The sequence below is a fragment of the Mytilus edulis genome, chromosome 8 (genome assembly GCF_963676685.1).
Source record: "Mytilus edulis chromosome 8, xbMytEdul2.2, whole genome shotgun sequence".
Lineage (NCBI taxonomy): Eukaryota > Metazoa > Mollusca > Bivalvia > Mytilida > Mytilidae > Mytilus > Mytilus edulis.
Genome location: NC_092351.1, coordinates 2,532,874 through 2,546,345, shown reverse-complemented (window position 1 = coordinate 2,546,345; position 13,472 = coordinate 2,532,874). Strand labels below are relative to the sequence as shown.

Genomic DNA, 13,472 nt, shown 5'->3' with positions numbered 1-13,472 from the left:
TATGACAAAAATCAGCAAAGACCCATCGAAACAACATCTGATTCACAAATTTAATAATACTTTTAGATATTTGGATGATATTTTGGCTCTCAATAATGACGACTTCAGTATGTATACTAACGAAATTTATCTTGTTTAACTTACTTTTAATAAAGCTAATACTTACAATGACCACTGCCCTTTCCTCGATCTTGATATCTATATTATTAACGGAAAGCTTAATACTAAAATTTATGATAAATGAGATGATTGTTCATTTCCTATCGTTAATTATCCATTCTTAGATGGTGACGTTCCCTTGTCACCATCTTACGGTGTTTATACATCTCAACTTGTACGATTCGCCCGTGTATGTAACAATGTTTGAGATGTTAACGAGATAGATTGATGCATCGATATCACAAATTAGTCAAAACATTTACTAAATTTTATCATCGGTATAAGGACATCATTCGTAAATATAGCTTGACATGCAGACTTCTTATACGTTCAGGTATTTCACATCCATTTTTTTTTATGGAAATATTCTTTAGAAAGCACAAAAATGTCAGCATTCACCTCAATAGCTATCAAAACCTTTAAACAGACTAATTAAGGAGGGATATAGTTACGATACTGTTGACAGGTGATTAACGATTGCATTTTTTGGCGTTTTGATTCATTTATAGGGTCTTTGCATCGGAACTAAACACATTTATTTAAAAAACAGTTGTTGGCATGACACCGGTTATATTCTTCTCATATATGTTATGATGGTATTTTACTAAACCCCTAACGGAAAGGATTTTGCCTGATATTTATATGATGACGACATAATCTTTCAATCAGTTTAAAAGTCTGGAGCTGACATGTCAGATAACTGCTAGTAGTCTGTTGTTATTTATGTATCATTGTCATTTTGTTTATTTTCTTTGTTTATATCTTCTCACATCAGACTCGGACTCCTCTTGAACTGAATTTTAATTGTTATGCGTTTACTTCTCTACACTGGATAGAGGTATAGGGGGAGCGTTGAGATATCATAAACATGTTTAATAACGCCGCAGTTTTGCGCTTGTCCCAAGTCAGGAGCCTCTGGCCTTTATTAGTCTTGTAATATTTTTAATTTTAGTTACTGTGTACAATTTGGAGTTCAGAATGGCGTTCCTTATCACTGAACTAGTATATATATTTTTTATGGGCCTGCTGAAGGACGGTTCCGGGTGCGGGGATTTCTCGCTGCATTGAAGATCTGTTGGTGACCTTCTGCTGTTGTTTGTTTATTGGTCGGGTTGTTGTCTCTGACAAATTCCCCATTTTCATTCTCAATTTTATTATAATGTCGTTACTAAAATCCTGCCCGAATATGAACTATCAATGAATTATCATTGATACTGTTATATTTATAAATTAACTGTTTACAAAATTTTGATTTTTTTAAAATACTAAGGCTTTTCTACCTCATGCATAGATTACCTTAGCTGTTTTTTGCAAAACTTTTAGGAATTTTGGTCCCCAATGCTCTTCAACTTCGTACTTTATTTGGCCTTTATAACTTTTCTGGATTCGAGCGTCACTGACTCTTGTGTAGACGAAACGCGCGTCTATATAAAATTTAGTCCTGGTATCTATGATGAGTTTATATACTATGTTATACTTATTAATAGGTTTGCAATAACACGAGCAACACGACGGATTTCGCATGTGGAGCATGATCTGCTTTCCCTCCATGAGAACTGGAGAATACCCATAGTTGTTGATGGGGTTCGTGTAGCTTAGTTTTTATTTTTTGTGTTGAGTTTCATGTACTACTGCTTGTCTCTTGGTCTTGTTCGTGTTTAGGGAAGCGTTGTCTGTTTACTTGCAGCATACAAGTTTGAATGTCCCTCTGGTATCTTTTGCCCCTCTTTTAGTCTTGCATTAATTGGCATGGATGCCTTTATTTTGATGGGCTTTTGTTATGTTAGTTTAGATGAATAAAACCTCAGTTGTCAACACACAATAAAAAAAAAATGTGAAGTTAATTCGACTCTGTGGGAAAATCTGGTAGAGATGACAAATGCTAGACATTTAATTTTTTTTTTAATTATTTATGGACATTATATAGTTTTTGATTATTATATTGAACATTATGATAGATAGAGATAAATTGTAAACCAAGCCGAAAAAGGTGCACTTTACTTTCTCTTTTCGATGCAAATACTACCCATTTTAAGAATTGTTTCCCCAAAAAACAAACGCCGTGGGCAGAGATGCAAATTGATGTTTTTAAAAGGTCAATCTTGTATCTGTCTGTGGTTTTTTTTCGATGAAATATATGCTTATGCACAAAAAGATCCACTTCGATTTGAAACAAACTTTTTGAGATCGAAACATATATCTGTGTCAACAGTTACTTGATTGTGTTTGCAAGACTAATAGTTGCGTGTTTTTATAGCGTCACCCGTCTTGTTGCACAGGGCAAGCAATGATATAGAATATTTTGCAGAGGTGTCACAATTGCAAAAATGTAGACTGTGCTTTGGGTTTGAAAAGTGAAGAACATCTGTGACAAATGAAACACAAGTTCATATTGAAAACCAGAAACAAATTAAAATTCGCTAAACTAGAAAAAAAAAATTAATGAAAATCGCGTTCACATTATGTATTACCAAATCATGAATGATGGCAATTAATAGAACAACAGTGTTTGGCCTACGCGTTCTTTTCGTGGAAATGTCTATGTCTATAGTCCGGAGCTTGAAAAGTTCTAAACAAAACATTTAAAGTCAGTGCCAAAATGTGCCAAAAAACGTTATTTATTGACGGATATCATTTAAAAGATTTATTATATCAATCAAAGATAACAATTTTGATTTTATAATATACATTCTATATGTTTTGTTAAATCAGTGAGCTTCATTCACACTTAATTGTTCGTTTAATGACGATGCATGAAAATACGTCATTGCCGGAAATAGAATGAATGTGACATCAATGCATCCTGTTGTTGTGGAATCACGGAAATTATTGACTTTTTGTCATGACATATTAACATGAAAAAACTGACAATGGTGATATATATTTTTATTTGGATTTTAGGCTCTGTTCAGAGTGACAAATGTTACAATAATTCAAGGTAATCTTTATTGTGTCGTTTGAAAATGTAGTATGATGGCTAGCGTTTTTTAATAGCTCACATGTTAAACGTTCGCCAATAATAATTACTGTGTTTGTGTGTCAATCGTACAGAGACGACAAAACAAAGAAACAATGATTTTCTTTAATTAATTGCATTTCTAAACTGCGAAATAAATTAATCAAACTGAACTATCAGTAAAAATAAGATAACAAAAAGCAGCAGGAAAAAGTATAATCACAAAAATACTGAACTCCAAATAAAATTAAAAAAGGAAAGTCCCTTTTCAAATGACCTTTGATAGGAAAACTGACAAACATATTGAACTAAGGCTCGGGCTGCTTCTGACATTAGTTTGAAGACACAATCTCAATGTAAAGACAATATACAAATGTAGTAATTATAAATGACAACACAACATAACAATCTTTTTTTTTATTCAGTTTGAAAAAAAAATAGCATTCAAAATTTATGTTTGAAAAATAAATGGTTACTTTAAAAAATTTGTTTTTGAACAACATCATGTGTTTCTACAGCAATGGTGTACTTTTGTCATGGTTTTGTTGTAATAATCACGAGGAGAAGAATGGCACTTGTCAAGGTATGTTAAGTAATATTCCCGAAAAGAACAATGAAACAATGTTTTTGTTATTTAATACCCGAAAGGACATTCAATAACATACACCGAAGATTACATTAGAGGTACACATATCATTTTTTTGAAAGAAATATTTGTTGATGGTAAAATTACAACCAAATAGTACGAAACATTTGACTTACATATTTGCACATTCATTGCAAACTAACTTCAACGCAAAAAAATGCAAAGAAATAAAAGGGTCAATTGAAGTTTTACAAACAAAAAAATCAACCCCCCTCAAATTCGTTTCCGTTGAATTTTAAATCTTTGACAGAAGTATCTCCTGACCATGAATATTTATTTTGGTGTGAAAATCTTTTGCCAGATGACAATTCTATGATTATGTTATGGAATTCATAAAAGAAAATAAATTCAATTTATCGTTTTCATTTCTTCGAAAACCTGATTTAAACAAAGTCTATTTATTTATTTAGGGAACAAATCATTTGTTGAGTCTTTTATTATGTACCATTATATCCGTTGCTAAAAAAGCCTTATGTACAAACATGAAAAAAAAACATACATGCGACGAAAAAAGCAAGATCAAAATATGTCTCGGCTTTTTCCCACTTAATATAATGTTATAATAAAATACACAAAAAGGTAACGGAGCTCATCTATATTGACGCCAAAGTTTGAAAACTACTCTAGGTATGAAGCTTAAAGCCAAATAAGAAATGCTAATTATCAATTATCATCTGATTGAATTATTGTCTATGAGAGGCACGATATATATTTATTAAATAGAATGTGACATTGGGTATGTCTCAAAGGACGGATTTCCCTGTATGCCATGTTTATCTGAAAGATGGGGAAAGAAATGTGGATATATTTGTAGCTGTCAACAGAACGAAAGGTACATTATACATTAGGATAAGTATTTAATTCAACGCTGAATTATTTCAATATTTTGGACTTTTGCATTGTTCGTTAATTTTCACAAACAATATAAATGCAATTTGAACCGTTTCCAACAACCTAATTATTAGCATATTGTTTAAATAATACCTTTATATAATATAATTTTGTACTTTAATTAGTGCTAATCTCTCTTCAAAACTGTCAAGGTTAACCAGTATATACAATTATGTTCAAAAATTTTCAAGTTTCAATTAATTTCAGTAACTATCATGATACGTTTTAGTGTAGCACTTCCAAATTTATTTTTGGGTGAAACTGTTTTAAAGAAGAGGGCGAAAAAAAACCCCACTAAAGTTCCATTAGCAATAACTTTGTCAATGAAAAACAGAAAGTATAAAGACCAAGGACTAGAATTAAAATACCAAGGACAATCAACAATTGTAAAGCAATCCATAAAACACTTACGAAAAATTAAAACAACCATTGAAACATCTAGAGTGGCATTAAGTGTTTAGAATATTTCAAGATCAAAGATGCTTTTACTTTGAAGTAAGAAAAAAGGACTAACATTCTTTAACCTCGATATCGTATTGTTCAAATAATTTACATATTCACGTGTACGTTTGATTTACTTTTTATATTTGTACTTAATATAAAAAAAAAATGAAAAGTGGCATTGCATTAAATCAAATAAATTTCAGCACTATCTATAAAAAGATGTAGGAAGATGGCCATAATTGTAAAAAACAAATGATTAGGATAAACTTTTTGATCTTATAGTATAAATCTGTATGCCTGTGATATGTGGAAAAACTGTCTAAAACTGTTCTATGATGGAAGTATATGACACTTTTTCTTTCCTAATTCAAACTGTTCTATGGTATAGGAGTAAATGATGTTAAGAGAACTAACTTTTGTCATATTCTAGAACAGATTTTATAATGCTTCAAAACACATGTTAATAATGGTTGAAATGTTAATGAAGGTTTGAACTTTTCCCGGCAGTTTTGATAATGATTTAGAACACCAAACTTGTCTGCTTTTCTGATTAAGGTAGACATGTATCCGCTGTAGTAAAAACTTAATTAGACTAGTTGCGTTTGGTTAATGACAATATAACCTTGATTGTCTGTTAATGATATAACCAATAACAGAATGTGATATTTTATTTAATTTCTGTCAATTGGTTTATGTCTCCGTAATGACCTATCTTTTGTTATGTGTTTCCTTAATTTTTCAGGTGTGATAGTGTGCATGGATGTATTGAAAGGTCAACTGTTTTTTCAGGTACCAATTTTTATTTAATTTCTAACTACTATCTATTTTCACAATATCCCCAAATTGGTAATAATAATAATAATAATAATAATAATAATGATAATAAAAAAAAATCGGGAATCTTATTGCGACCATCTAATCGGTTAAGAACAAAATTTCCCGATAAAAGAGATTATTGCAGCATCCCATTTGTCGACTCATACTGTACCACTTGTATTTTGAGAGTAAATCACCAAGATAATATGATATGTCAGGGCTTATATTTATATGGTTTGTGTTGTTTAGACCCTGGTTATCTATGTATTGCGATGTACACCTTCACTGATGTGTTCGTATTCGTCGTCTTTCTTTTTTCATCGACTTCCCAAGTTTTATTTCGACCTGAACTTTATGATGTTCTTCTTCGTTTTAAAAGAATCATTTATTGCTTTTTGTCTGGTAAAATATCTAAACTAGCATATTAAACACAATTGTGGTTTCAAATCAGTTATTCTAAATTGTTTTTTTTAGTAAGAAATTGTGAATTTTGAATAAATGTCGATAAGAACGAAAATGTATTAGGCAAATGCGTATTTTAATTGAAGAAAAGGACACAGTTGTACTCATTGTGAATGTTCGTTTAAGCATTAAAAGAGTATGAATATCACAATAGGAAAAAAAAACCCATCATATTAACTAGACCAGAGATATCTTTCAACCAAACAATTTAGTTATATGCGTGGCAAACTTATTGGAAAATTAAATAATTATATGAAAAAAGGAAAATGTACTATGATTGCCAATGAGAAAACTCTCCACAGGAGAACGTATTACACAAACATTAACAATTATAGGTCACAGTACGGCCTTAAACAAAGAGCAAAGCCTATACCGCACAGTCAGCTATAAAAGCCCCCAAAATGACAAATTTATATCAACTCAAACGAGAAAACTAACGGCCTTATGTATGTTACACAAATGAACGAAAACAATATGTAACACATAAACAAACGACAACCAACTGAATTACAGGCTACTCACTTACATACATACATAATGTGGCGGGGTTGTACATGTAAGCGGGACCCCCCTCCCCACACACAAACCCCCCCCCTAACCTGGGACAGTGATGTAACAGTATTACATGAACATAAGAACGAACTATAAATATCAGTTGAAAAGGCTTAACGCATCAATTGGATACAAATATAAATACATCTTACAAAAACACAGTGTCATGACCGGGTACATGTAAATCCCAACAACAAAAAGACACTAAGTACTGATCTGAGAGTACTCGCAGTAACTCACAGCTAGTTCAAAGCCAATAACAACTAATTAAAAATAATCAACCATCTAAGACAGAATGACAGTTTTTGGCGACAGTTTTGGCTGCTAGCTGCAAAATACTTGTCGCATTACCTTACATTGTCTGTTTTTGTTGATCTCCCATTTTTGTCCGTGTAACTGAACTATAACAAATAGAAAAACAAAATAACCCAACTCGGATGAAAAATTGTAAACGTTTAGTCCCAAACTGATGTATAACAACTGTAACATTTCTGACTTCATACAGACATTTTTATGTAGAAAATGGTGGACTAAACCTGGCTTTATTTGGTATTTGGCACAACATTTTGGAATTTTGGATCCTCAATGCTCTTCAACTTTTTACTTGTTTGGCTTAATGATATTTTGATATGAGCGTCACTGATGAGTCTTATGTAGACAAAACGCGCGTCTGGCATATTAAATTATAATCCTGGTACCTTTGATAATTATTTATAGCTATAAACAATTGTGATACAAATGGAAGGTTTTACTAGCTGTAAAACCAGGTTTAATCCACCTTTAATTTCGAAAAATGCCTGTTCCAACAGTGGAAAATGGCAATCGTTTTTTTTATCGCTTGTTCTGTTGGTTGTTAGCATTTGATCTTGACTGTTTTATGGACTTCCCCTTATTGATTTTGACTTTGTGTGCGATATTGGTGTTGTTCCTTTTTGAAGAATCATTGAAATTATGCCCTTATTCATAATATATTTTTTAATCAAAGGCAGGTTGATAGTAAATTTGTTTGTTTGGATTTTAGGATATGATCAAGTCGGCAAATGCTACAATAAGTCAAGGTACTTATATTTTGTTAAATGAAAGTAGATAAACAAATTCACAAGGACAATGTATAAAACATACATTCATGATTGCGAATGAGAAAACACTAGGGGTTTTCACGCGATGTATATGACGTTTAAATGCAGCCAAATCCAGTTACGAGTTGTAATAACAAAAATATGCATTCATTATGTAAAGACTCAACAAAAATATAAATAAAACTATTTACCCCAAAATTGATAAAATATAAGATTGATAAAAAAAAACTCAAATATTTTATAATTGTGTTCATAGAAACTCCGAAATGAAAATAATTTTGCATCAACCAAACATTACTACATTGAACAGTTACAAGTTTGGGGAAATAGTAGTTTTGTTATTCTCATCAACGATGAACATGGAAAATACAGATCAGAACAAAATAAAAGCATCGCTTAGGAATATGAATAACATTTATAAAGAAGGTGACCAGTTTAGTGATAACGTGATTTAATGTTGTTTAGTTTATAAAATGTTATTCTTATTTTTATTTGAAATCCCTCCATGCATTTGTACAGCAAAAGTGTAACAAAGAAATGGTTTTGTTGTAATAATCATGAGGAGAAGAATGGAAAGTGTGTAGGTAAGAAGTCATGCAAATAGGCAAATAAATGCAAAATATACATAGATAGAATATACCCAGTATTTCGTAATAAAATGTTATAAACAATGTATTGAGTTTTTAACCTTGATAATCAGATAATACAACTTATTTAAAGCAAAGTTGCCTAATGCAAACAATTAACAAATGCAATTATCAACGCTACAACCTGAATACTCAGTTCATTACTTTTGATGAACTAATCACACAAACTTATCCCTGCTAAAATTAAAGGTAGTTCGAATATCAATTCGTATGATTAGCACATTTCTATGTTATATAAATCTACCAAATTTGGCACGGGACATGGATTTTTTTAGGATGTGGATTAGGATATGTTTCAAAGGACGGATTTCCATGCATGTCTTGTTTACCAGGAAGATGGGGGAGAAAATGTGGATATATGTGTAGCTGCCAACCCAACGAGAGGTAAATAATACTTTGCTCGTGATCTTTATTTCGAAAAGGGAAAAATAACAAAATAACGGACTCAAAGGAAAATTAACAACAGAGGGCCTCTTTAACAAAACCTCAAGCACATCAAAGTTATGTAAATTAACTGGCATATGTCTGACTTGGTACATGATTAAAGTCCATAAACATAATCTAATTCAATTTCACCATAATTTGATTATTTGTTTTAATATTTCACAAGTCATTTTAAACGTCACACTTTCATTAGAACCTCGACACTTTGATCAGAAACAGATCTTTCAGTTTAATAACGAGGTTTACCAAATCAGAAAAAAAAACATTTGCAGAAAAAATATAGCTAACAATAAATGTAAATTTTAGAAAAATGACATATACAAAATTGATATTACATAAAATGTAAGTATTGTAAATAAAATGTTTGATTCCTTTCTCCCCTCAATTGATAGATGAAGTGACTATTTACGAGCAGATTCCTCTATTTTAGGCAAAATTGACTTCAAATGAAATTTGCTTTTCGTTTAATTTATTTTTCGGGCATTCAACAAGTTGTGTGTCTACGTATTTGTATATTCATTTCCCCAAAATACTGAGCTTTGGGGTTTACAACGTAGGTAGAGCAAAATTGAATGCAGGAGATGAATCAAGTGTCAGTTTCCTATTTAGCTCACCTAGAGCAAAGGGCCAAGTGAGTTTTTCTTGTCACTTGTCATCCGTCGTCCGTCGACTGTCGTCAGTCGTTGTCTGTCGTTTACTTATCTTCTGAAACCACTGACCCAAATTTAAACAAACATAGCCACATATATCATTAGGGTATATTGTTTGGAAAATGTGTTTGATGACCCGGCAAACCAACCAAAATTGCTGCAAGGGCTAAAAATAGAACACAGAGGTAAAATGTAGATTTTGGTGATATCTCTGAAACCAAACCATTTAGAAAAAATCTGACAATGGTTTTAACTTGCTGATTAGGCCAATACAATGTATCAACCTATTCTGAAATTTTCAGACAAATCGCATGATCTGTTGTTCTGTTGCTGCCCCTGAATTGGTAATTTTAAGGACATTTTGCAGTTTTTGGTTATTATCTTGAATATTATTATAGATAGAGATAAATTGTACACAGCAATAATGATCACCAATGTAAGATCTACAAAGAAGTCAACATGACCAAACAATTGCCAATTTTTAATAACTTTTCGTAAATTTGTAACACCTTTTACAAAAGTCGGTGTGTCATTTGGGCTCTTGTGGAGAGTAATCTCATTGGCAATCATAACACATCTTCTTTTTTTTATATTCTCCTCTGAAACAAATTTAACCAAACTTGGCCACAATTATAAATAGCGTGTTTAGTTTAAACAATTGTACGATGACCCTACCTGCCAACTAACATGGCAGACATGGCTTATATCTCAGAAACGCAAATAAAAGTATAACGGTTGCATTTTAGCATTAATTGTAAATACAATTATCAGGTGAGCGACACCGATTCCGTGGAGCGTTAAGTTTAGTAAGATGGCAATATATATGTTGAGGTCTGTAAATCCACTAAATTTTGCGTAGTTTAGTTGTCGGTGCTCTACAATTAATATGATTTATAACATACATTTCCAAGTTGATAAATTATGAAATCATTTAATGGAATAAAGTTTTTAACTTTCTTAGGGTAGTTCATCTACTATAAGAGATGGGCAGAAATATACCAGGGGGACATTCAAACTCATTGATCGAATAAACTGACAATTAAGTCATGTGGTTTTTGTTTAAATTCACTTTTGGTCATTAAAGTGATAACGCATCTAGGTATTTTTACATAACAACATACAAATGTTTAGGTATAAGCCTTTCTCGTGTTGCGTATCCAAGAAAGAAGTGTGGACGCAAACACTTTATTGTGTGTTATTTTCTTGTTTCAGATGTGATAATGTGTATGGATGTGTCGAGACAGGTAACACTATATTTTAATTCAAATAATAATTCTTTTGAAAAGATCGCTTTAGAAAGTAAACAAACAAGAATAAAATTGACAAGCTGATCATAAAACTAATGATACATTGTTTAATGTTTAATAATTATATGCGGGGAAATACGTTTATTTAATTGTTGCTTTCCGCTCATCAAAAGAATTGACAATGAATTGTCTACACGGAAGGAAGAAGGACAATGGATACTCCTCAAATCGTACCACAATATGCATGTTCTTTTTTTAGTACTTGAAAGTCCTCTCTTTTTTCGGTAAACATCCAAAATTCATGTCCATTATCTCCAAAGACAGTTTCTAACAAATATTTATGTTCAGAAAATTAAAATACAAATAATATATTAATTAAATTTTAATACTGCCATTCCCACCACTTATTTGTTTCAGGCAAAACACCAAAATATAATTCAACAATTGAAGAGGATAGTATTTCTACAACTGATACACATGGTAACAAAGCTTTCGTTAATGAAAAATGTATATTTTAATAATATATCTCAGTTAGATGAACTCATTGTGGTTTGTCATTGTTTGTGCATTTAGGGTTTTTGAGAGGGAGGTGTTTTATTCTATTAGTTTTTGTTGTGTTTGGTTCTGGCGATGGTACCTTTTTTTGGTGTTTCATTTATCTAAGCAGACAGGAATAAAGATTCTGTCTCAACAAAACAAACCATCACTATGCTAACAGCCGAAGTAAATACAATCGATTGTCTCTTTCTGGATAATATAAATGCAAAAGCGTCCACTGTAGGGAATGTTAAATATGTATAGAGATGCGGCAACATTCATTTGTAAAAATGTTCAAAATCAAACATGATTCTGTCTATATGTTTCAATTGTATGATCGAGAAGTCAATAGGTTGTATGCTGTATACAAGTTAAATACTAACTGAAAGAATACTAAGGTTTCATATGAATTTGGCTGGTAGTTATGTCATTTTCGTCATATAGCTCTTCACGTTTCTACAAGTATTCTCTTCAATGGTCAATGTTCAGGGTTTTCTGACTAAGGTTAATCCAGAAAAAATTAGGCCGTAGTTCATTCATATTAAAAGTGGTTTTTTTTTAATAAAAAAAATACAATAATTTAAAAAAAAAAATACAAATTGTATTAAGTAATAAATTTCTGACTGTACATATTACTTGAATACATTTAATTTGGTGTTTTAAATTTTTGTCTTTATTTATAGATGGGTTACGTTTGATCATTTATTCAATGAGCGCAGGAAGCATTGTTGTTATGATTGCCCTAGCATCATTTTGTTTTAAATACAAAAGGAAAGTCGAACAATTATACAAATCACGATCCCGAAGAATACACCATGATCAAGCTTCCTCAGAAAAGGCAAATGTTCAGTATAGTCGGAATAATGAGGGCGGCTATGATGTAATTGATGAAGGTGATATGATTGATGATGCTTTTTTTAGTCGTAGCAAAACAAGCCACGAACAAAATGACCCAGCAAGAATTAGACAGTATGCATCTGTCAACCAAGGTAGAAGCAGTAGTTCATATACTGAGGATGTTTGCAAGACTTTGGGTGATGGCTATCTTAATCCTTATCAGCCTATTATAGAAGCCGACGTGCATGCTTATCGCACATTAGCCGACGAGACCACTGATACTTCAAGAAAAATTATATCAGCAAACTCAGGGTCGAACAGAAGTGTTCTTTCGTATCAACCTATTTTACCCTACGTTGATGCTCATAAATATACTCCGATAGATGAGAAAGTATCAAAACATCCCACCAATGACCACATCTTGCTTGAAGTCCATACAGATGGTTGTGGCATTCATATCGAAGAAGGAAAGCAAATGTTCCTGTCATTCAAATAAAGTTTACCAATGACAGGGGAATCTGAAGGCGTGAATATTTTTATTAATAAAGTGTGTCTTTGTTTGATGGATACATTGTGTAAATAATCAGGGACTTTCTATACTTATATAGAAAGTCCCTGGAATAGTTTTTGGCAGAAAATACGTTAAGTCTTTTATTTAAGCCTGTTATCTTGTATTTGACTCCTTGATATTATTTAGAATTCAAACATAATTATTATCTTAATTATTTGAATATTTGTTATTTAAATAAGAAGATGAAATATAATTGCCAGTGAGACCACTTTTAACAAGAGACCAAATGACATAGACTTACAACTATAGGCCACTGTTCATCCTTTAACAATTAGCAATACCGCTGTATCAACTTAAAAAGGCCTCGGAACGACAAATGTGAAACAGTTCAAACGAAAAATATAACGGCCAGAATAATCCCAAGCAGAAAACCCTAGGCGTATTGGGCACAACTTTTGGTCCTCAGTGCCGTTCAACTTTGTAATTGTTTTAGCTTTCGATCTTTATCATCTGGGCGTCACCGGTTAGTCTTGTGTGGACAAAACGCACTTCTGACGTATTAAATTTTAAACCTTGTGCTTTTGTTAGCTAATA

General features: G+C 31.8%; 1 protein-coding gene across 1 annotated transcript; it reads left to right on the top strand.

Moving 5' to 3' along the window:
- The first annotated feature begins 2,990 nt into the window (after window positions 1–2,990).
- Window positions 2,991–13,089, top strand: LOC139486860 (uncharacterized). The gene is made up of 10 exons (XM_071271928.1): window positions 2,991–3,097; window positions 3,634–3,698; window positions 4,485–4,593; window positions 5,839–5,885; window positions 7,948–7,984; window positions 8,525–8,589; window positions 8,928–9,036; window positions 10,959–10,990; window positions 11,411–11,473; window positions 12,214–13,089. Exons 1-10 carry the CDS (start codon window positions 3,015–3,017, stop codon window positions 12,861–12,863), a joined length of 1,260 nt encoding a protein of 419 aa, XP_071128029.1. The 5' UTR covers window positions 2,991–3,014; the 3' UTR covers window positions 12,864–13,089.
- The last annotated feature ends 383 nt before the right edge of the window (window positions 13,090–13,472 follow it).

What these genes read in the sequence shown, in the direction of transcription:
- LOC139486860 (XM_071271928.1), top strand. Translation starts at nt 3,015, where the DNA reads ATGAAAAAACTGACAATGGTGATATATATTTTTATTTGGATTTTAGGC. An exon ending in AAATGTTACAATAATTCAAG is followed by an intron (nt 3,098 to 3,633) that starts GTAATCTTTATT and finishes GTGTTTCTACAG; the next exon opens with CAATGGTGTACTTTTGTCAT. An exon ending in GTATGGATGTGTCGAGACAG is followed by an intron (nt 10,991 to 11,410) that starts GTAACACTATAT and finishes TATTTGTTTCAG; the next exon opens with GCAAAACACCAAAATATAAT.